The following is a 24,716-nucleotide window of genomic DNA, read 5'->3' on the forward strand; positions in this document are numbered from 1 at the left end:
GCTCCACATTTTTTGCCGACCTATGGCTTCGCCCAACGAAGATGATCCTCGAGGCCTGCACAAATAAAAGTTTTCTCTCTCTCTCTCTCTCTCTCTCCAAAAGCGCCTACTGGAAGTGCAGTTGCGAGGTACCCACTACGGGATAAATCATTCTATTTTACGAAGCGGAGCACCCATTACGTGTTTGTAAAGTGTATATCCGCGGCCGTGTGGATGCACGCATTGTTGTTGCTGTGGTGGACGATGAGGAGGGTGATTAAATGTTGCCGAGTCCTTTGTAACGGGTAGGAAGCTTTACACCGCCCACTCGTTACGCAGTTCACCTGGTGTGACACCTGGCGAGATTCCGCTCTTCTGCTACGCAATATTACACCTGTTAGCGCTTTTCTCGGCATACATGCCACTCTGATACGGTCCTTTTTGGAAAAAGATTCCAGGACTGGCGTGGCTCTGTCGCGCCTGCTTGCACGCAGAAGACCTGTTTTCGAATTCGCCTCGAACCGTTTTTTTTTTCGCGATGTGCGTGATAGCAGTGACATACACCGATGGCGGCGGCGGACAACGAACCCACGAAATTGGCTTTAGTGAGCTCGCAACAGCTTGCGTCGTAAAAAAAGAAAAAAAAAAGCAACAAATAGGAAAAATTGAGAGAATTCCTTAGGAAAGCGAAAGTTAGCGAAATCGTGAACAACATGTTATAAGAAAAGCGATACGAAAATAAATCAAATGATTGGTTAACATGTGTAAGCACACGAGCTTTCTAAATAATAAATGAAATACGATCGAGTGACCCGGTAATCTTTCTAGAAGTCTCCAATGGCCTCGCCGAATTCCGTGGGCACTGCGTCCTGGTCGTCTATGGCGAAACGTTCCACGTCGTCGACAGCGACGGTCACGTTCTCTTCTTCTTCGGTGTAGGCCGGGGTGTGACGCTGGGTGACGATGCCGGTGCCATATTTCTTCTTGTCGTGCTGTCGCCACACGTGAAAGAGGTAGGCGACGCAGGCCGTCATCAGTATGATCAGTATGCACTTGCCGATGTCCCGTATGCATTCTCGGCTGCGAAGAACCGAATGAAGTTGATAAAAAAATGTTAACAGGCGGAATACAGACAGTCCCCGTATTTAAAACATTACGCTATAATTCTTTCGTAAGAGAAACTTTCAGATAATCATGAGTCTGTGCATGATTACTATAGTCGGTTAGGACTTCATCTATTTCTCTCTCTCTCCACCCCAGTGCTGCGGTGCGTGTGTCGTTAATTTGTGTAAGAGTGGTGCTTGGTGGTCTCCGTTATAACCACAAGTAATTTTTCGCTGCTATTGTAAATGGGTTGCACTTCGGTGCTAATGGGTTGTACTACACACGTTATGAATTAAACGTTTGTCGTCCCTTATTAAAATGTTACGTTTGGCTGAGCAGTGAAGTCAAATTTTCGCTGGAATTTGCCAGGTGGACTACATAACTCATGTTGCGCACACACTCAAACTAAGTATAACTCAAACAATATACGCATATTCAGCCCACACATTGTTATACTACATAGCACAAACCCTATGTGAATAGCAGCACCCTCTTTTGTGCTCACCGAGCTATGTAGGCCTCGAACTCCGTCGTACTCATGTATATGCCCTCATCCTCTTCCTCCTCTTCCTCTTCGCCCTCTTTGCCCTCTTCGTCTTCCTCCTTCTCATCGCCGGAACCTTTCCTCTTCTTCTTCGACGCCTTCTCTTCCTCACTGCTCTCCTCACCCTCATCTTCATCCTTCTTCGCCTTTTTCTTTTGCTGTGGCTTCTTCTCGGGAGACGACTCCTCTTCTTCCTCGCCGCCGCCCGACTCGTGGGAGCCCGACTCCGAGGCCGGCGATGATTTCTTCGCAGCCGTCTTGGGAGCCTGCTTCGAAGCCGCCTTCGAATCCGGCTTGGCTTTCCCGGCCGCCTTGGAGACTGCCTTGGGGGCTTTTTCTTGGGGGCCCTCGTCCGAGCCGCTTTTCTTCGACTTGCCTGCGTGATTAGAGGGAGAGAGAGAAAAAAAAATCAGTTTCGCCTGAAGGGTGAAGCAATGAATTTGGTAGCAACAAATTGTATTTTTATGCGAGTAAGGCTAGCAGCCAGCTCTTTTCGATCTCGCGTAACTCTAGAAAACGCTGGTGTAAGGGAATACGGCCGCTCCACGGAGAGAAGCGGTTTTCGTGGTGTTTGTCGTCTCAACACAAAGTGGTAAGAGCACAGCACGTATACGAACCGTCCAGCGATGTGAATCGAGATAGGGCGCGCGCCGCCGCTCATGACCGCGCCCTTATGATCAAAGTTCGCAGTTGATGCTCGAGCAGCGCAAAGAATAATCTTAATTCCGTACAATAAAAAAAAAAACCGAACAAATCGTAGTTTTTAAATAATATCTGACCTATCTTTACACCGAGTTTTGTGCTCCTTTTCTTTACTGCCATCGGTTCACAACAAGCGTAGCTAACTTTTTGGGAACCCGCCGCTGTGGTCTTGTGATTATGGTGCTTGACTGCTGACCCGGAGGTCGCGGAATCAAATCCTGGCCGCGGCAGCCGCATTCCTATGAAGGCAAACTGTGTAAGCCCGATGTGCTTAGATTTAGGTACACGTCCAAGAACCCCAGGTGATCGAAATTTCCGGAGCCTTCCACTACGGCGTATCTCATAACCATATCGTGCTTTTGAAACGTAAAAAAACTATTATTAGACTTCTCTGGGAGCCCGCACAAACCTGATGACTTAGATGCGCTGGACGCCTTCGAGAAGGATGTCTTGCTGGCGAAGAAGTGCTTGAGCGTCTGCTTTGCCCCTCTCTCGGGGCTACCTGCTGCGGACGGCGCCATGGAGGCCAACCGTGAGGCCATCTTGGAGGGAGCCTTGGCGACCCTGCTGCCCGACTTGCCAGAGGACTTGCGGCCCCCTTCTTTCATTGGACTCCTTGAGAGACCAAACGAAGCTATATTTTTTAACCACCTTCATCCTCGCGTGTCGGCGGCCTACGTTCTCGCTCCAGAATTGGATGAGTACGTGATAGGCACGTATCTATCTATCTATCTATCTATCTATCTATCTATCTATCTATCTATCTATCTATCTATCTATCTATCTATCTATCTATCTATCTATCTATCTATCTATCTATCTATCTATCTATCTATCTATCTATCTATCTAGCTATCTTCTATCTATCATCTATCTATCGAGCTATCTATCTATTCTATCTATCTATCTATCTATCTATCTATCTATCTATCTATCTATCTATCTATCTATCTATCTATCTATCTATCTATCTATCTATCTATCTATCTATCTATCTATCTATCTATCTATCTATCTATCTATCTATCTATCTATCTATCTATCTATCTTCTATCTATCTATCTATCTATCTATCTATCTATCTATCTATCTATCTATCTATCTATCTATCTATCTATCTATCTATCTATCTATCTATCTATCTATCTATCTATCTATCTATCTATCTATCTATCTATCTATCTATCTATCTACAGTGAAACCTCGGTGATACGATCACAGCTCATAATTTCGGGGTGATACGAATTTTTCATTGGTCCCGGCCAAGGCCCATGGGCCTGCAATGTAATGGAGTGCGGTTGTTGCGAACCGATTTTCACCCAGCGACGTTTGATACGAACGTAGCTACCAGCCAGGTACGAACAGGTCCTGTCCGCGCTGTTGCGGAAGACGCGCCAAGCACGTGCGAGCGCGGGAACGCAAGCGTGGGCGTGCGTGCCGCACCACAAGATCGTCAGAATCACGGTGTAAGAAAAACACCTTTCTTACGGTCAGAATAAACCTTCAGAGATCAGAGATGCGTCATGGCCTCCGAGATTGCGTGCGCGAATCTTTGAGGCTCTTATGTGCCTCCGTGTCAGGGCTGGGCAGAGATACTCAGAAAAGTATTCCGGAATACAGATATCGAAATACATGGACTGGAAGCCTAAAATACAGATACTGAGATACATTTGCCTTTAACGTAACGGGATATTTCGGAGATACTTTTGCAATAAGACGAAAAAAGTATTCCGGAATACAGTTACAGCGATACAGATACTGGAATACATTTTTATTTTAAGGATGCTCATACTACGCAGACACTTATTAGTGCAGCATAATGTTGTAATTAAAGTTACAGCGCATCGAAACGTTCAGTTCATTTATTTATTTATTACAGTACCCTCAGCGCCATTAAGACATTGCAGGGGAGGGGGGTGGACAAAGTACATAATTAGTAATAATGACGTAATTACAAGTATCAATTCCAATAAAAATAAACTATTTCACAGCAACAGTAACAAGGATTGGACACCGAAATCGACATATTTGGCGAACAAACTAAGCTATGCTAGAAATAGCACACTTTAAGCAAATCACTCGAGTCACTAATGAACACTAGTGAATTGAGAAAAAGCAGACATTTATTTTGAAGATCTGCTTTGCTGAGAACGTTGCTGTGTAGGCTTCTCAAATAGGCTGTCTTCTAACAGCGTCGGTTCAGCCTCAGCACAAGACTCAGGAAAGAAAGAAGTCTGCCTACCGCTGAACGCGAGCACAAATTCGTGTTATAATGAATAAATATCGCCTTCATAGCCGGATTGCCCTGCAGCGTGGCGATATATCTTCTCGGGTCATCTAGATACCGAAACGCTTCCGCCCTCACTTGGGTTGTTCTGACTGTTCAGAATCCGAAATCTGTCCCATCTTCGGAATCCGAAGCCGTCTGACCCTGTCGGCTTCAATGAAGCTGTCACCACCACCGACGCTACCAGCACCCATTTCAGAAAGCCGCAACAGGCGAGTCGGCTCCGGCGGTGGGGGAGCCTGCTAGCACACAGACCGTTTCACGCATGTAATCAATTGGGAAAGCACCCTGACATTGGAGAGGTGGCTGAAAGCGCGTCAAAGATAGCCATCTTCTAGTCACTTCCGCCGCGACTACGGGAACTGCTTTTGGAAGTGCCGCCGCTTTGAGAACTGAACGCACGCGAAGCATTGCAAAGCCTGTTCCAAGGCGGTATCCGCGCGGGGGGTCGCAAAGTAATGGCTTGCCACCCGAAAAAAATTAGGCGTGCTGCACTGACCTTCAGAGACAGCGACTTTCATCGGCAGAGGCCGACAACACTGCCCCCGCGATTCTGCCGTCTGCGACGTCGCGCGCTTTACCGCATGGACCATTCTGTGCTTGAGGGGAAACCATCGCCGCCCTATCTGTCGGCGACCAGCGGCGTGCCTTTGCTTGTCTTGGCACAAAAAAGAAAAAAAAAACGCCATTCCCCCATTGGAAACACGCCTCAACTCATTTCCGATACAAAAAAATAATGTAACGAGATACCCGTGTCCTGCATAGTATCGCGATACAGGCGATACACCGTAAATGTATTTCACTACTGAGATACAAATACATTTTTGAAATGTATCTCGATACAGAAATACAGATACTCAAAAGTATCTCTAAAATACTATCGCGATACTCTTGTATCGCGATACTGCCTAGCCCTGCTCCGTGTGCCTTTGCGTTTAGATTACAGAGGACATTAGCGCCATGCTTTTTCTTTTTCTAACGCTTCGATGCGGGCTGCTGTCGTTGTAATGTTTTTACACGTGCCTGCTTCGTGCATCAGACATCCAATGAAAGGCGTGCGAGGACCGAAAGAAGGCGAGGAAGGTCTTGGCGAAGGAGTCAGGCCTCACACCGTCAACATGCGCGACCGTTGAGGTCGCACTTGTGCGGGCACTGTCGTAAATCTCCCAAAAAATATCCCCAAAACCTCCGCGATAGCAAAATCATACCACAGGGCCGTGGTTCTGTAATAGACCGATCTCACCGCGAGTTTCACTACGCCACCGCTGCCGCAGTGCATGCCGGTACTTGTAGTACTCGGTACGTTCAGCTGCCTACAGCTGGTGCATTGGCGAGCTGCATTAACGAGCTTTAGCGGCCTTATTTGGAGGAATTGCGATGGCTGGGTTGACATGCTGTGTACTGGAATGCTACAACACGAGCCTGAAGCAAAATGACTCGGATTTTGCGTGTTCTCAAAGGATTTCAAGCTCCAACAGGAATGTGTGCGACAGTCAACGAAGTCGGACAGAGAGGCAACTACCGCGCACTTTCTTGTTCAACGTGTTCGTGAACTCCCTGTGCACGATGCATCATGGTTTAGCAGTGCCCTATTGCGTCATAGCAACCTTGCTGCGCGAACGATGGACCGATCAGCGACAGCAAAAGTTCATATAACACGAGCTGGATCCCCTTGCCGGGCCAATCACCGCCAGCGGCGACAGGTTGGATACAACGTCCTTTCCGGGCTCAACAGATATCGCTTTAATATATAGGGAGACCTAAACCGACTTCTCACCAAATGCGATGACGACTGTCAAGCATCTAGCATGAACGAGACCTGTGATACAAGTCAAGATCATAACTGCATGCTGTGAACAGCTCGCGCCGTGGAGCGCACAGCGAAAACTCGGCCGTGCCGGTATCGCAGCCAACTCCGCCGCCGGGATTTCCCTGTTCCTTTCAATATGCAATATTATTGTGAACGCATCGTAAAGCGGGCAACAGCGGTAGCAAAGCTGGACTTCTTTATGAGCGTAGGCTATTAACCGTACACTGCCGTTTCGAAGCGGTAGGCCTAGCGACGATACCGGCGCCGAGCCACCGGCTGAGGCTGCCGCCGCCAGCCGGAGCGAGCTGCTACTTATCCGCCGCATTGCGTGTGCCGCCAAAATCTCTTACTGACTCATCCATCTCTTGTACAGCAGGAAATATTATGCCATTTACGAGATTTTCGTGATGTTAACCTTTTCCAAACGGCATGAGCGGCCAGTCACTGTTCAGCGGACGCGCCTCTAACCTGCTTCACGGCGACCGTTTTATCTTCATTCACATTTAACTTATTACGGTGATCGAAGTCCTGCGTTGACAACACAGTCTACATGGAAAGTGTCGCTTCGACAAAAAAAAAAAAGCGCAATAAGCTTCTTTTTTTGGTCCCCTTCGGCTTTTTTTTTTTTTCTCCTGTTGTCGTATAGCGGAGAGCTCTGCGCAGTTTGGGCAAGTTATTTTCCGGATACTGTAGCTTGTGTCGCTTGCGTTCACTGAAGAAGATATTTGCTCTCATGACGACGGGAACGTGATTTCTCATTTTTTATTACTAATATTTATTCAGCAAAACGAGGCAAGCTCATCAACCCGACGAGACCACCTCGTCACACGTAGGCACTATCAACTGTTCTTTTTTTCTTTTGCGCTAGGATGCAGTTAATCCGAAATAAAATAACATACGTTGGAGGTGCGGACACAGTTTTCCACCGCGTTCGATCGTCTTGCGTGTCGAGGATTGGTGCAAAACGCCAATATACCTGAAACACGCAGCAAGCAGCCGCACCAGCAGCGCTCCGAGAACTACAACTAAGATGGCGACAGTGCCACTGTCGGAAACTCGCGCATGCGCAGATGGTCTGGTGGGATCGGTCTATTCTGTGGCCTTGATTCATCGCGTCAAAGGGCTTCTTTCCTTACTTTCGCTGAAGTCATGCAAAAAAGCATACTAAAATTTGGAAGGGGCTACTGCTGTCGCGGGTCACAACGCACCTGGTTCATTAATTAAATACGCGCGTACAGGCCGTATATTTACGAGTGCTGGTGTGATTGCCGACTTCTAAAAACTTAAGTGACAATCATTCAGGGTTCTTCCTGACGTTGCTGCGGCCCTGAAAAACAATAAATGAAAATGTACGCCAGATTTTTTTTTGTTGCCTGCTAATTTTCCATGCTGTCTGGTGATACGAATTTCGCATGATACGAATATTTTTGGTGGTCCCGTGAGATTCGTATCACCGAGGTTTTTATCTATCTATCTATCTATCTATCTATCTATCTATCTATCTATCTATCTATCTATCTATCTATCTATCTATCTATCTATCTATCTATCTATCTATCTATCTATCTATCTATCTATCTATCTATCTATCTATCTATCTATCTATCTATCTATCTATCTATCTATCTATCTATCTATCTATCTATCTATCTATCTATCTATCTATCTATCTATCTATCTATCTATCTATCTATCTATCTATCTATCTATCTATCTATCTATCTATCTATCTATCTATCTACGTAGCGTGCAATGACTTTTTGTTTACATACGCCTACTGTGACGTAAAGGTGGACGTCATAAAAATATCTTCCGAATATATTAGATATGCGGTATCGTTCATACAAACTCTTACGTAATACAAAAGTGGCGATGCGTGACAAATCTTCAAAAACAGAGACGCCTTTGCACAACGAACATTCAGTAATATTCATTGTGCGTTTCGTTCACCGAGCACTGTTCGGCGATAGAAACGCGATACCTGCAGCGTGTAGCTGCCGGCTGTGAGGTTGAAAGCATTCGTGACACATGGTGACTACAGCCAGGAGACAGCCGCTCAGTCTGTGGCTCTTGGTGGCGCCGGCGGAGCACCGCCTGCCATGGCTTCAAAACACTGCGCTCACGTGACGTGTTGCACGCAGCGGCTGCTGCCTTCGGGCATGCGTTACAAAGGATTGCAGCGCTCCATCGCACCCACCACCGATCACAGACTGAACGACTATTTACCGAATGCTGCCACCATGCTTTGGGAACGCTCTCGCCCTTACTGTCACTCTCACCGCCAGAAGCTAAGCGCTCCGAGTATCGAGTTTCAATCGTGGAGCATTCGACATTACCGTTTACGTAGCTGTAGTAGGTCACTGCACTATTTACTTTTATATGCTACCTCTTTGCACTATGCCGCAAACGTTGCTACTACCACACTTCCCTACACCTTGCCCGTGAACGATTACCAAAAAACCGTTCGCAGAGTATCGGTGACTAACTAGTGCACAAACCAGGAACATGCATGCGAGCAACTGCAAATACCCAGGAAGCAGCAAAAACGTACTTGTGCGCGATCTTGCTCTGTGCCCTGGTCATCGCCTTGCTGGCTGTCTTGCTGCCAGTCTTACTGCCAGTCTTACTGCCAGCCTTGCTCGGAGCTTTGGAAGGCGACTTCTCGGAAGCACTCTTGCTCGGAACAGCGCTGGCGGCTTTACTGGACGCTTTGGTCGGGGACTTGCTGGCCACTTTACTGGCAGCCTTTCCGTGTGCCTTACCGGGTGACTTGCTGGGTGACTTTCTGAGTGCCTTGCTGGAAGCCTTGCTAGCAACCTTGCTCGGCGCCTTGCTGGGTGCCTTGCTGGGTGCCTTGCTGGGTGCTTTGCTGGGTGTCTGGTTGGGTGTCTTGCTGGGTGTCTTGCTGGGTGTTTTGCTGGAAGCCTTGCTTGAAGCCTTGCTTGAAGCCTTGCTGGAAGCCTTGCTGGAAGCCTTGCTCGGCGACTTGCTGGGTGTCTTGCTATGTGCCCAGCTGGATGCTTTGCTATGTCCCTTGCTGGGCGGTGACTTAATGGGTGCAGCTTTACTGACTGCTCTGCTCGGGGCATGACTGGATGACTTGCTGGCGGCGTCCTTCTTGGAACTCTTGCCTTCACCCTTGCTAGTACTTTTGCTCTCGCCTTTGCTCGAACTCTTGCTCTCCGTAGAGCTGGAAGATTTCTTCGACGGAAACTTGTCCTTGTCCTTTGCCATAGTTGGGGGGTTCTCACAGTGCTTCGAGCAGCCAACCTCTGATGTCAATCTTCGTCTTCTTCTATCTCGAGGACAGGTGCTCGCGCGTGACCGCGCGTTACTGCTGCTGCTGTTGAAGATTATGATCGACATAATTTGGCGCATACCCAAAACAGAAGATCGGCAGGATAGCGGGCCGTCACAGTTAAAGGCGTCCGGAACCGCTTTTCCAAGTAATCATGAAATAACCTCAGTATCGGAGTTTATTGCCTCACGAACCGATTGCCGCAGAACTTTCGCGAATCATTCAAGAACGGGCGGAGTTACCGGGATTTGTCGCACTGTCTTCTCTCGTCCCGATGAGAGCGCTGGAAGCTACGTAGAGAGAGATGGCAGGGGGAAAGAACTGACGTCAGCACGCGTCATGACCTTGAGCGCGCGTGATGAAACGCGATCACTCACTCCCGTTGGAATTCCTGTTTGCGTGCGTGGCTTACAGTATAATGTTAGCAGACTGGTGCACGGCGCCTGCACGGGGCGGCACCCCGTGCAAGAAGCGCATCTGATGCAAGCGTCACCAAAGACCTACCGAGCGAAATGGCAAGCGCTGTTCCACAGGACTACCTGCTAAGAATGCAAGCAAATGTCGTCATTGCGACGGAGCATCGCACAGAAAAGAAAACAGTGGCATCGGCATATGCTGCCCTATTCTCGACTGGTCCTTTTCCTTTTACCTTAAATATTTTACACCCTTCTTTATTGCAGAATTTTTAGCAGTAGTATTGGCCCTTCGTAAACTGACCACACCAACAAATTCGGCCGTAATAGTAACGGACTCTTTAGCCTTGTGCAATGCGCTCACAGCGTCTGGTGATTGAAAAGTGTTGAATGAGTTCAAATCCCTAGTTCCTGATCACTTAACGTATGCTCGCTCAGTATGGGTACCTGGGCATAGAGGCCTGTTTCTAAGTGAAACTGCTGATGCACTGGCGAAAGCGCCGTTAGACGAACCAGCTATTAATACAAGTATTATCCCTACATCAGCCTTTATCGTAGCGGCTAGATTTCGAAGGCAAATAATAATGAGAGAATTCTCTATACAGTCGCTAAGAAATTCCCCAGATTTTAATCACCCATTGACATCCTGTAAAAGTACATGTCATACTAGATGTCTGGAAGTTGTAATTTCTAGGCTACGCTGTCGTTTACCATCCCTGAGTTTTCATTTGAACAAAGCTGGTTTGGCACCCTCCCCGCTTTGTTCTTATTGCAGGGAAGATGAAACAATAGATGACTTTCTGATCTCTTCTCGAAGTTTTTCTGCATGAAAGGGGTACTGACACGAATATTTTCAGTTTTTTTTTTTGCGTCAAGTGAAAGGTCAAGCCTCAAGAGCCTAGAAAAGGTACTGCTAAGCGCGAGTGCGCCCTGAAAAGCTACAGTATGTTTTTAAAAGCTAGTTTCGGTTCCTACTGTACCCTGACGTCACAACACGGTATGAGCTTCTCGTGACGTGCTCGCACAATATATAGTGACGTTTCCACGGCCGCTCCGCACCGTGACTCCGTTGGTGACGCACAAGCGGCCATTTTGGAAATTTTGATGACGCGCAAGCGCCCATATTGGAAGTTTTTGTACCTAACGTCATCATAACTAGCCAGACTGCTGCGTGAAGTCACCATAATTTGTACTGTAGCCTGACATCAAGCTAGTGTAGATGTCAGTAGGTGCGCAATGAAAAAGATTGACTTTAATATCAAATTAAAATATCTTTTCAGCATTTGCTGAGCTTCGCACTTGCTCAGAGCCGTCTCTGCCCACAGGAGATTTGTATGGCAGAGTAAACTCACCTTCGCAAAAGGTGTCAGTACCCCTTTAAGAACGCGATCTCTGGAAACACCATTACGCATCATTGGATGAGATAAAACACATTTAAATTTACTATCCTTCGTTGCACTGAACCTTGGGGCCAGCGACGGGGAAGTATGCGAGGCCGTTCAAGATTTTATAGCAGAGTAAATGATATTTATACTATAACCACGGTTCCAAAGCTTCATAGTTAACGAAAGTAGGCTTCATTACATTTTCTTTTGTATTATTAACCTAATTCTTATAGGATAAAATAGATTCGACCCTCCTTTCTCACTTTCAAAAAAATAATTCTGATAAAAAGATCCTCTTAAAAAACGGGAAATTATTATCTGTTCTATTATTTTAGGTATTCTTTCTAGGTAACGCGATTTTCGTCCAAAGCCCCAGGTTGTATGTGAGCCAAAAGTTTAGGATCTACATCTACAAATGTAGCTCTTGATTTATGTCGGCTATTGGCCACTAGCGTGCTATTAGTTGTTCGACATCAAACAGCAGGCGCCGGCAGCTCCGAAGGAAGTGAGCATAGGTTTCTGTATGAAAAGAGGGCGCCCGAGACAATGATAACATCGCGCTCCGCTTCTAAACTATGGTTGCCGCGCACGACTGCAAGATTTGGCTGAACTGTTCATATCCGTGCCTGCCTTCCGCAGGGCGTGTTGTCTAACCAAGCCCGAGTTAAAATGAAATAACAGCTTGATAATTCAGTAACACGCCGTAGAGGAAGGAAAGAAAGAAAACAGTTGGGGAACGGCGCTAAATTGCTTTGAGACGTTTCACTTCAAATGTACAACTATTAAGATTAGACAAATGGCAGAATGCGAAATATAATTTGTGAAACAAAAAAATAGTGCTTATATGGCGAGAAGAAGAGGAACTTCTAAGCCTTGTTGCGAGGCATATACCGGCTTAAAATATCTCGTTTTTCGATCAATTACAATTAATTTTTTACGTTACTCATCTTCAGCTGTATGGTAGAGATACCCTATAGAACCTAATGAAAATGTCCACGCAGTACTTGGTCCGTCTCCTGTTTTTAATATGAACCATACTTAGGCCAAGAAGAAAAAGGAGAAGAAGGTCGCTGCCGTGTCAAGCGAACGAAGACCACTCTTAGAGCTAGATTAAGGAGGAAAATGATGTTAGATGAATTTTCTGCACCGTCAATAATGACCACATTAGAATTTCAGCACTTCAGTCATGATTAGAATAGTAAACTATGTCAAAAAATTGAAGTCAAAATCACTGGACTACCTTGTCAGACTCCATATCTAAATTTTAATTTACACAGAGCGGGTCTGGCAGCTTCCCCTAATTGTTTTGGCGGAGTCCATGAGACAACACAGCATTATCTCATTTCCTGCAATAGAGATTCTAGAAGAACTGACGTCTGGGCAAGTTGGAATTGGTTATGCATCTCTGAAAGGGGCGGCGCAATAGCCAGGACCAAAGAAAAGTACGACACACCACAGAGCGCCTTCTCAAAACTAACTTTATTAGAAAGAACATCCACTATTTAAACCTTCATAAACTATCACGTGTTCTTACATCGTTGATAGCCGAAAGGATACGGAAACATGTGCTCCTGTAAAGATTAGAAACGGTTACAAAAAATGTTGCAGTGGCTTAGCTCGGCTATGCCAAGATAACGTAGTGGCAGCAAAGGTTCAGCGGATTATTCTTAGCTTTCCTGATTGTCTAGGATTAGCTTGATTATCATGCTTACTGCTGCTCGAATGACACACGTACGGTATACGTATTATGTGGCGCATGTATATTTATTTTTGCCAGGCAACTACTTCGTGATCCGATGTGTTAAACTTCTCCGCTCTTCTGCGCCGTTGAGCAGCATTTGCGCTCTCCTCCATGGCTATACCACACTGGCAAACGCCAATCAGAGGCACTATCAAGTGGCTCCAGCGCAGTGTCAGACGGCGACTGCACAGCGAAGGCGAATAGCTGCGCGCGCGCCGGCGCCAGTAAGTCTGCCAAGGCTACGACGTCACTCCTCTGGAAAGCGCAGACCGGTGGCGGCGAGTCGCGCGCGGCGGCGGAGTGCGCGGGTGGTGCCGGCTCCGCTGCGCCAGGTGTGTGACATCACTGATCTTCGTGCATGCGCAGCATGGCTCTTGAGGAGGCACGCGAAACTGGCTCGGCTAGGCCAGTGTAGCTAACGCTACAAAACGATGATCACATGTACACTTTTCTACTCGCGAAACTGGCTCGGCTAGGCCAGTGTAGCTAACGCTACAAAACGATGATCACATGTACACTTTACTATGTGATGAAACGATTGAGGAACGAAATTTCATCGTCCTGCAGTGTTGTTGAGGGCATGCTTACACATACATTGCCTTTTTTGTTAATGTGATGAGCCTCAACAATTTCTCCAGTAGCTTGATTGTTATGCCTGAAAATACATATGGTGTCACGAGTGTTGGGGGTGCATCCGTGTTGTGCACATTGTCGAGCAACGTGCGAGTACGCATTGCCGTCCAATGAGCGCTTATGTTCCGGCAACCTTTCATTGAGGCAACGACCAGTTTGCCCAATGTAGAGATGACCGCAGGAAAAAGGAAGCTGGTATACAACTCCCATTGTGCAAAGCACAAACGCAAAAAGGCACAAAAAAAGGCTGCACTGTAAAGCACACGTCACCGTTTGTGCCTTGCACAATGGGAGTGTTTGAGCCGCCCGTTTCAAAGATGAATAGATACTCTACCTTGCACAACATTACTTTAGGGACCGGCTTCAGACTCTTTAAAATAAATTTAAATGAACCAAATGTACTTTATTTCGGGGCGTTGTCATTGGAATAGAGTGACGGGAAGATTACCGATGCCTTGCAAGAGTTTCTGTTCAAAGAGACTGAGGTTATAGAATCAACCTTTACTCTTGTTTTTCTAGTTCTCCAAACTACATTATTTTTTGATTAAAATTCGCCGCTTCATTACTTATATCCATACTATCCTATTCATCTATTCTAAAATTTTCAACTTTTGTTTCATTTTACGACTTTCATTTTAAATCGACAACATTTAACCTGGAATTTAAGAATTATCTTTTAAGTAAAACAACCCGGTTCTTGGCCAATCCTCCAGCGTGGTTGGGTGCCACGGTTTCAAGGTCTACTCTACCCTATTACTCCCCTGTTACTTCAACTGCACTGTTGTCATCTGGGGCTTCTGTGCTGGGGCACTCGGACGGGAATATATGCAGTGCTATAGAGAACTTCTTATGCGAATCAAATCGACTTATTCGACACATCAACCGCTAGTAATTTTTAAATTGTGTATCCTGACAATCATTTTGGTCATTTGGGAGGTTATGCGACACGGTCTAGGCTGAAAGTGGAATTCGTTAAAAAATAACCCTTCGTTCTAATTGACATTGCAACCTCTATTAGCACATTTCAGTCTATTATATAATCCGCCAAACTCCTGGCCTATCCCCCGAGTGGGTAAGTGCCAATAATCAAAGGAGCATCATCATCGTCATCATTACTCCCCTGTTTTGATTACGAGCCATAGTTAGGCCAAGAAGAAGAAGAACAAGAAGAAGGCCCCATAGGGGTGTGAGCTCAGAAATTAGGATTAGCAATAAATATTCCAGTAATTTCATCATTTTGCTGCACTTCGTTAGGTTATAGCCACAGGGATGTCTGCTCTGCTATGTTCGGTTACGTAAATGAAACAAAAAGATTACCGTGTTAGTCTATTTTTCTCTGTTCATCATCTTGATTTGAAATCTGTCATTATTTATCTTAGAAACCCAAACGATAGCCTGACCGCTTGCTCGTTCAACAATTGCATTTATTCGATGTTTCATTTTTAATCCAAATGTCTAGATTTGTTCAGTTTTATAGGTATTCACCTTAAGCATCCTGCCGCCCGGTTCTTGGCCCATTCCCCTTTGTGGCTGAGCGCCATCAGGATTAGGACATCATCATCATCATCATCGAGCCACAGTTGAAGGTGAACACGAACAAGGTCGCTGCCGTGTCACGTGAACGAAGACCGCCCTTCTACGGAGGCCTAGACCACCGCTTCAGGTCCGCGACTCCGCGTCAAGGGAAGATGGACATCGCGGACTACTTCACCACCAAGCCCACGGTGAAGCGCCTCTCCTATTGCTCCATCGGGGTTCCGGCTGTCATTCTCTCCTTAACAACTGCTCGCCGCTTGTTCTGCGATGCGAGCTGCGAAGCATACACGGTAAGCGCAATACCATTGGTCCCAATCGATGCTATTTGAAAGGCCATTTCTTCCCAATACATCCATATTCTGCAACGCGTTTCATGTGCCACGTCTGACTTATGACCGAAATGAGAGCAAGAAAGGCCAGAGAACTAAGGAAATTGAAGCAAGAGAAGCTAGGGTTAGGTATTTCCGGCCTTTCGGTAAATTCCGGTTTTCAAGCGAGGTAAAGGTACTTCCGGTCTTTGGATGACTTCCAGTTTTAAGGAGGAGTAAAGATTAGGCACTTTCGGCCTTTCGGTAACTTACGGTTTTCTACCTACGGGCTCTTAAATCGCTTTTACTTTGGACTTGCGGTTTCTTAATTAGAAATAACCCGTAGTAACTTCGACAGAATTAGAAATGCAACATCGTATTTGTTCTATATATTGCAACGAAATGACCTAGTTGTCTGACGAATTTAGCGGTTAAAAATTTTTAAAGAGGAATGTTAGCTGCACAGAATAGCTCATAGTTCTAATGCCTGACATTTCACTCGTACATTCGTCAGCGAGTGCTGACTAGTGTTGGCTGATAGATGACTGACATAGGCTACTGTTGACTGAATCTCGGCTAATGTGTAGACGAATATTGTGATAGCGAACATTGACGAGCGTTGCCATATATCGGTTAAATAATGGAATTCATTCCGCCTCGGTGGTGCAGTGGATACGGTGCTCGGCTGCTGACACGAAGGTCGTGGGTTCGATCCCGGCCACGGCCGTCGCATCTCGATGGAGGTGTAATGCTAGGGGCCCGTGTACTGTCAGTGTACGTTAGAAACACCAGATGGTCAAAATTTTCGGAGCCCTCCACTACAGCCTGCCTCGTAATCATATCGAGGGTTTGTCACGTAAAACCCCAGATATCATTAAATAATATTAACAATAATTACGCGCTATCTTACAATATCTTCATTAAAGTAGAAGTTCAAGGCAAGATGGAAGCGACGAAGAATCCTTGGAAAGCGGGGTGTCGGTGGAGCCGACGTTTCGACGAGTGGTCTTGTCTTCTTGAAGAAGGCAAGACCACTTGTGGAAGCGTTGGCTCAGAGACATCCCGTCTTCCGATGGTATTTCAATATCTCAAGTAGGGAGGTTTTGACGCAATTCTTCAATGACTCCTTTTATGCCATAGTGAAGGACTAGAAACTCATTCAAATCGCAGTTCACTTGACTACGCATTTACGTTTTCTTTTTGCCAATCAGCCACAGGGTGTGGTTGATACATTCTACCACTGGCTATCACTGCACGGACCGCTGCCACCTCCGTACATCTACCCCTCCGGCAGCGACTTCGCGCTGTGCTTGCTCGCGCTGAACGCGGTACCGCGGGCGATCCTGTCCGGGGTCGTCGCGCGGTGTCTCCACAACATGTTTCAAGCGGGGCCCATGTGGAGATGTCTGTACCTCATTCTGGTGTTCGGCAGCCTGGTTGTCGACACGCAGGTTACCGTCAACCTAAGCGGCATCACTCAGCTCCTGAATCCCGAAGTGCCGTACTACCTCTCCTATATCGAATTTGTCGGCTACTCGCTCCTCAGCATGGTGGTCACCTGCGCACTGCTGAAAATGAGTGGCCAAGTAAGTAAACGAGAGAGTAAACGTTCCTTAGCAGTTGTTTAAAACTAAAGTGGGTGCGGCCCTTCGTTCAGCGCTCCACTGGTTAAGGCCGAACCATATACAGCGTTTTTGCCAGCGTTTTCTGACGTTGCGTCCCTCGGCGTCGTCGCATCAACGCCGTCAGAGAGGGCGGCAAACCATATGAAGAGCGTTAACTCAGCGTCGCACAGTGTGACGAGAGGGAATGAACCTGACACCTCGTAAAGCAGGGTACGGTTTCTGTCAATGGACCAACAAGATATACTCCTGATTATAGCTTTTAAGTCTCATTTGCAGTTCTGTGGTGCAAAAAAAAAAAAAACATGGCTGATCCCTCCGTCATAGGAATCGGTATAACACGAAAGTGAAACGTGTCTTCACAGAAGTAGTGCTTATTGTGTAGTGATATATGAGACCTTGTACAACGTCTATTCGTGTTTGGCAGCTATAGCACCGTTTGACGTGGATGCACCCATGTTGACAGCATGTCTCTATCGCGATGACTAACGCCCATGATCATGATTAAACCGTTGTGGTAGCTGACGGTGTGAACATATATTTGGACACAGCGAATCGTGAATCCCGCGTAAGCATGATATCAACAAGCTCATAATCAACACTGGTACCCGGTATGCATTTCTTCAAAGCGTCGTCAATTAAGGAGAGAAACGGCACGGTGTGCGCTTTCTAGTAATGGGTAGCCGACGCCTGTGCTCATGCATACATAACACGCACGGCGCTTCAGCAACACGGGAGGTAGAGGTTCGTAGCCTGAGCCGCAAACGCGTGCGTCCCGCTGGCCTCTGTCTCGCAGGCGCTGCTCTCGCTCCACCAAGGCACGACATTCGCCCGTTGCATTGCAGCAGTTTTGTTAGTCGGTGCTCTCGCAATTGAAGCAGTCGGCGGCGGAGAAATCCCGTTGGTGCACGTGGAAGATGCACTACTCTGATGAGCCGACGCACGCTAACACGAAGCCAAAGGCAAAGAACGTAACTGCGTCAAGGGTGCCTCGGCGACGCCAGCGCGGCCACTCTACCTCTCTGATATCGAGACGCTTTAACCATGACCTCAGATATCGCGTGCAATCTCGGAGTAAGCGCTAGTAAGTGTCGATCGTGAAGTATTACTTCTTTTCACCTCTCACAGACGGCGGCACCGCCCCGCTCCGCCCGCCGCGAAAGAGAATGTGTGAAAGATATAAGGCGCGTTCGCGCCGTGCATAGCAACTTCCGAGATGGCTTAGTGGGTAGCGCGTCGGGCGCTTGCCGTCGCGGCCGCAGCGTCGTGGGTTCGATTCCCAGCGGGGTATCTTTTTCTTGGTTTTTTTCTTTCTCACCCGTTGGGGTCCATTTTATCAACGTCATATCCGTGACGGATGTACTTGGTGGACCCCGGCATAAAACACTTTCGTGTTAAAAAAAAAAACGAGTCACAGTGCCACCGAAAAGTCGTTTTTTTTATTTGACTTGTAGCGCCACCTATTGGCATTAAGAAGAACCACGAGCTTGTAATATATGGCCTCTGAGCTTGAAGCTGCCGTACATCTTTGAGGCCACGTATTCGGCCAATACACTCATTCCTGCTAAGCCTACCGATGAACTTGAGTACGGCTCTCGGAAAGAGTTCAAAGATATCACGAGCACTTTGCTGTCGAAACTTCTAGGGAACAAGCTAAGTCAAATACAAGCATCAGTTGAGAACTTAAGGGCCACACAGAGCACGGCGACGACTTATTAGATCCGAGGCGGGCGGCAGCCATTTTGGCAGCATCGACGACGCCGTTACGTAGCGGAAGTCGCTGCCAGCCGCACGCTGATTGGTCCTGCGTCCATCGAACTGCTTCCGACGTCGACGCTGCCGCCCGTGATGTCTGGACCGTCCAGAGGTGGATGTTTCGGCCACCGTCACCGGTAGCGTCGACGTCGAGGGACGCCGGCGTACGAAACGCCGGGTAAACGCCGGCAAAAACGCTCTATATGGTCCGGCCTTTATAGCGGCTCCCTGGGCCTCGTCTAGGGTTGCCAGCTATTTTCCGGAGGCTTGTGCCGAGAGTCGCGCCTCCCGCGACCATTGTGATAATGTGTGCGTTTGTATGAGCCCGGAGTTTGCCGCAGCCGGACGTGAGGGACACCTGCGTGTACCGTGTGCCAGTGTTGGTATTTCTCAGCACCGGGGGCACTCATCGCGATATTCGGAGGGGAGTATTTTAGAAAGTAAAGCAATTGCTATTACGTGTATCTGAGGGATACTGGTAGTTTACTAGCATCCCTGAACAGAAAGGCATGTAACACCTGCATCTTACCGGTACTTACCTAAAGGGCAGAAACGGGGAGACCTAAGGGATCAACTTAAATTGAGGACGACGCAGCCGGAAACGCAGGGTCCCTTACGCATTCGCCTAGACGACTCGAAAGCGAAAGCCATCATTTTCTTCTCAGCCGTTGTATCCATCACCCCCCCCCCCCCCCCCTCTTCAAAAGCTTTTCGCACCTAACGTTGCTTTGCACTGCCTCCAGAATCGGAGGCATCGCAAGCTTTCTGCACCTCACCTGCTCTTGCACTGCCTCTGCGATCGGCCCACGTTTGACCAAGCGAGTGATGGCGTGATAGCGGCGCCATAGCGGCGTCACAATGACGTAGTGAAGATGTCATATATAACGTAATAACATCATGGGGTGACGTGGTGACGTGATGCTAACTTTTGCATGACTTGTGTTGACGCAGCCGACAGCGACGGTCAGTTTTCGCGTTTCATGAGGCATCTAAGGCTTTAGCCTGAAAAATAATAGGTGTAGCCCCAAGGGAAAGAGTGGGTCAGGGAACAAACGGGTGTTAAGGACGTATTAGTCGAAATTAAGAAGAAATGGGCATGGGCAGTGTAAGTAGCGAGAAGGTAAGATAACCACTGGCCATTAAGGGCAACTGACTCGATTCTAAGAGAAGGCAAACGCGCGAGGGGGAGACAGAGAGTTAGGTGGGCAGATGAGATTAACAAGTTTGCGGTGATAATGCGGCCGGAGCAAGCACAGGACCGGGTAAACTGGCGAAACATGGGAGAGGTCTTTGGAAGAGCTTGGGTGGGGGCTAGTTTGCCCCCACCCAAGTGCTAGTGCGCCCACTGCAGGGCTAGTTTGCCCTGCAGTGGGCGCAGTCAGGATGCTGCTGCTGATGATGATGATGGATACAATCACGCGTATGCTACAGCGTGTTGAAAACTTTACCACGCTACACCTCAGAAACAACGTACTTATTGTTATTTAAAGGGACGCAAAGTAAAAAGAAAGGCACGATTTCACACGTAGATCCTTTCTTAATTGTGCTAAATAACCATAGTTTCGTGCTCTGTTCAAACGGTACGTCAAGCCTTCACAATCCGGAAAGCGCCACTTTGACTAGGAGAAAGCGGCCGGTAAGCCAGAAAACGCGCAGGAAAACAAAAAAGGGGTTGGACACTACAAACCTTTTAAGTTCCGGCACCGACCGGACGTGACGCCACAAAATTTTGACTAAGTCTTTCAGGGTCTACATCATTCCTTGTTGGTGACAAACGAGTTGCTTTAGTGTTTTAACGCAGTCAGAGAGAATCAACATTGCAAGTTTCAGTAAATGTTATCGAGCCAAAGTGGCGGCACTGAAAGAAAAATGAACACTTTCAAGTCCGTGACGTCACAGAGAACTGCCGAGGTAGCTTAGCACGTAGGGTGTCGCGCTGCTAAGCTCGAGGGCGCGGGTTCGAATCCCAGCCACGGCAGCCGCATTTCGATGGGGGCGAAACGCGCAGCACACCCGAGTACTTAGATTTAGGTGCACGTTATGAGAACACCAGGTGGTCGAAATTTCCGGAGCACCCCCCCCTACGGCGTCTCGGATGATCATATCGTGGTTTGGGGGCGTAACGCCCCAACAGAGACATTACAGAGACATTCAAGTGCAAGTTGTCCGGCGCGAACTTAAAATAATCCCAACGAGAAGACACTTACACCTCATACTGTTACGTGGTTCCCTGCTGATATGGGATCCATGGGAGAAGGGATTATCAACCTCAATGAGTTGGCCCACTGCAGGGCGCGAGGGTTTGCTGCCCGCGACATGGAGGACCTTTGGGTCAACCTGGAGGATTGGTAAATAGGGATCAACAAGCTACTTACAATGAAATTACTCGGCATTTCGCTATGGGTAGGAGATTTTTTCCTCCTCCAAATAGGAAGTTAAACAGAGCGCAGGCGCTGACATTGAGATTGCTTCAAACGGAAACATATCCTAACCCTGCCTTTCTCCACCAGTTTTATCCTGATGTTTACTTAACTAACTCATGTACCAAATGTGGTCGTTTAGCCACCTTACACCACACGATCTGGGAGTGCCCTTCGGTACGTGTCACTGATACAGCATCGCCCAGCAAGTGGGGCTCCGCTCTGAGGAGTCCAGACATAGTGACAAATTTGGGCTGTCCAGAGGACCCACAATGCGGTGGTAGGTCTCGGCCTGACTGTCCCGTCGTGGGCACGGCGCGCCGTGCGCTAGGGCATACGCCTTCGGACTTTTATTAATAAAGTTTTTCGACACCAAACCAAACCAAACTTGAAGTTAATTTACTGGTTCAAAAACCGACGCACGATCGCAACAATCTAGACAATAGAGTTCTATTAGAATAATTTACTCTCAGTCTAAATTTATCTAGCGTTAGAATTGAGTCAACCTTTAAGCAATGTCGTGTAGCCAGTTGCACAATGGGTAAATGAAATACGGGTACAGAAACACCGATAAATAAAATAGGACGAAGAAAGAACACAGGCCGCGGCACTGATGTGTGTCCGTGGTTTGTGTTTTTTCTTTGCCCTCTTTTTCTATTCGCAATCATGAACCAACCTGCCCAAATGTGTACGCTACTGCGCGTAGATGTATGCCAGTGATACGATTCCAGTTAGCTTGTAAATGTGAAAACAGCGCGAAAGGAGACCCAGCACAAGCGAAGCAACACACAGGCTTGTGGTACATCGCCTTTCGCGCTGTTTTCCCATTTACAGATGTGTGACCAACTAGCCCAACGAACCACACTTCTAGAATGTTATTCTGTTTCATCCAGACGTTTGCCTTACGCTTCAGGAAAAACATTCAGGCCGTTTCTTACATGAATGAATTCGCTTTAAGGAGAAAGCCTTAGATGCCTCATCAAACGTGAAAAGTGATCGTCGACGTCAACACGAGCGACGCAATAATCATCACGATGTGACGACGTCATCATGACGTCAGCAGTCGCCAAAATTGACGTCGCCATGAAGTCACTGTGACGTTACATGAACTGACGCCAGATGATGACCTCATCGCATGACGACGTCGCTTGTTTCAAGGTGTACCGATCTTGGAGGCGCAGAAAAACCACGTGAGGTGCAGGAAGCTTCCAATGCCTCGGATCCCGGAGGCAGTGTAAAACTGCGTTGGGTGCAGAAACGCTTTCGGGGGGAGGGGCGTCAATATGGTCTGAAGAAAAAAAAAAAGATGATGGCTTTCGCTTTCCAGTCGTCTTAGGCAAATGCACAAGTGTCCGCGTGACATTCTGTCCGGTGGAGATCTCCCACTTTGTCTTTGGTTACTATCCTGGCCAGCGTTATAAGCTAAACACCTTCTTGCCCACAGGATGTTAAGGCACTAAAGGGAAACAATAAATTTCTTTAAACTTTAAAATTTATTTTCACAACCATAGCTTTATTAATAGAGCAGAAAAGCAATATGAAAAACTTCACTTTTAAATTTTCCGCCGAAATCCCCGATGGTGACGTTACTGATTGCAACGTGTTTTCCCGTAATTTGGCCACATTGGCTCAGCGCGGCTTCCTGAGACTTGGTAAGTTTAGTCACTGTCTGCCTCAAAAGACAATGTGCTTCCCTTTTACCCATTAGGAACTACGTAGGCGCTAGCAGACGCCGTCGAATCGAAGGGTATGACGTCACGGTGACTGGTGCCGGAACTTCAAGGTGGCGTCGCCGCGCGCGTTTTTTTTTTTTTGCGCGTTTTCACGCCTACCAAGCGTCTTCCCGCACCAAGTGTGGTGTTCTTGGTATTGTGAAAGAGTAATTTACTAATGGGAGACATATGGCTTTTCTCATTAGTGTCCCTTTAATAAGCTCTCGTCTTAGCAATGTTTCATCTCCTGCGCATTTTTTTATCTCTGACACACGAATCCACGCCCTCATTCACTGGCACTGCAGGGGCACGAGAGCTTCTACACCAGACTAGGCCTGCTGCTGGTGGCTTTGATGGTGGCTGCTGGAATTCACCTCTCTCACGCCGTCCACGCAGCGCATTGCCAGCAGGAGGGTAAGAAGGCGACAGTTATGCAGTTCTCCGCGGTGTTATAGTGTGTCCTCTGTCTTGACATTGTTGCAGTCGTGTCTTTTATTGTATTGTCTGCTGTTGATGCTTGGGCCATCTTCAGAAACCGGTAATAAAGAAAAAAAAGTACCATGTTGGTTACGGTGCTCGACTGCTGAACCGAAAGTCGTGGGTTCGATCCCGGCTGCGGCGGTCGCGTTTCAATCGAGGAGAAATGCTAGAGGCCCGTGCACTGTGCGATGTCAGTGCACGTTAAAAGAACGCCAGATTGACGGAATTTCCGGGCATTACGTAAAACCCAAGATGTTATTATCAAATCGGTAATCCACGAGCGGTAAGAAGTTTCGGGAGCATGCTGAATGGTGGAAATCTGATAGCGCATGCGCAGTAGGGTCAATGCTAATGTAAGAAAAAGAAGAGGGGGATAAGGAAGCGGCATCTGAAGTGTCATTCACTGGTCGTGATGTTCGTGATGGTACTTGAAATGCGAAGCCACCTTGTCTTGCGCGGACCTGAGTATGACTACGTGTCCGCCCCGCTGATTTGTGAGGGAGGCACTTTTTCTATATTTTCTTTTTACAGCACAGCTGTTATCTTCTAGGTTTGCCGTGTGTCGTAGATAGAAAATTATCATCATCATGATCCGGCACGCACTCTGCTCGTGCACTTCTTCATCGTCTTCCCCTTCTTTCTCTCCTGCCACGCTCACAGGACACGTGCGTCGATTTGTCCGGCGTGCGATGCAATAACTCACATGGGCGAGAGAACGATATACAGACAGAGAAAGAAATAGAGAGAAATTCTTGGCGAGATTCGAACGCACGTATACACGATTCGAAGGCAAGCGTCGTAACCACTTGGCTATCCAGGCACGATAGATGAGCAAAGCGTAGCCTTGTACATCCTTTTTGCCGTTATTTTTTCTTTACGCGACCAATGCGCCGCTTTTTATGCAACCATCAGTAGACAACGTAAGGTGCAGAAACTTTTCGGGGGGCGGGGGGTCAACGCAACCTACTGAGTAGAAAAAGGAAGTGT

General features: G+C 47.4%; 1 protein-coding gene across 1 annotated transcript; it reads right to left on the reverse strand.

Moving 5' to 3' along the window:
- Positions 1 to 797: 797 nt before the first annotated feature.
- Positions 798 to 9,660, reverse strand: LOC119406275 (neurofilament heavy polypeptide-like). The gene is made up of 4 exons (XM_037673008.2): positions 8,978 to 9,660; positions 2,739 to 2,944; positions 1,589 to 2,003; positions 798 to 1,059 (listed from the first exon to the last, which is right to left on the reverse strand). The coding sequence occupies exons 1-4, from the start codon at positions 9,658 to 9,660 to the stop codon at positions 804 to 806; spliced, it is 1,560 nt and encodes a 519-aa protein (XP_037528936.1). The 3' UTR covers positions 798 to 803.
- Positions 9,661 to 24,716: the final 15,056 nt, after the last annotated feature.

Source organism: Rhipicephalus sanguineus, chromosome 10 (genome assembly GCF_013339695.2).
Source record: "Rhipicephalus sanguineus isolate Rsan-2018 chromosome 10, BIME_Rsan_1.4, whole genome shotgun sequence".
NCBI classification, from domain to species: Eukaryota; Metazoa; Arthropoda; class Arachnida; order Ixodida; family Ixodidae; genus Rhipicephalus; species Rhipicephalus sanguineus.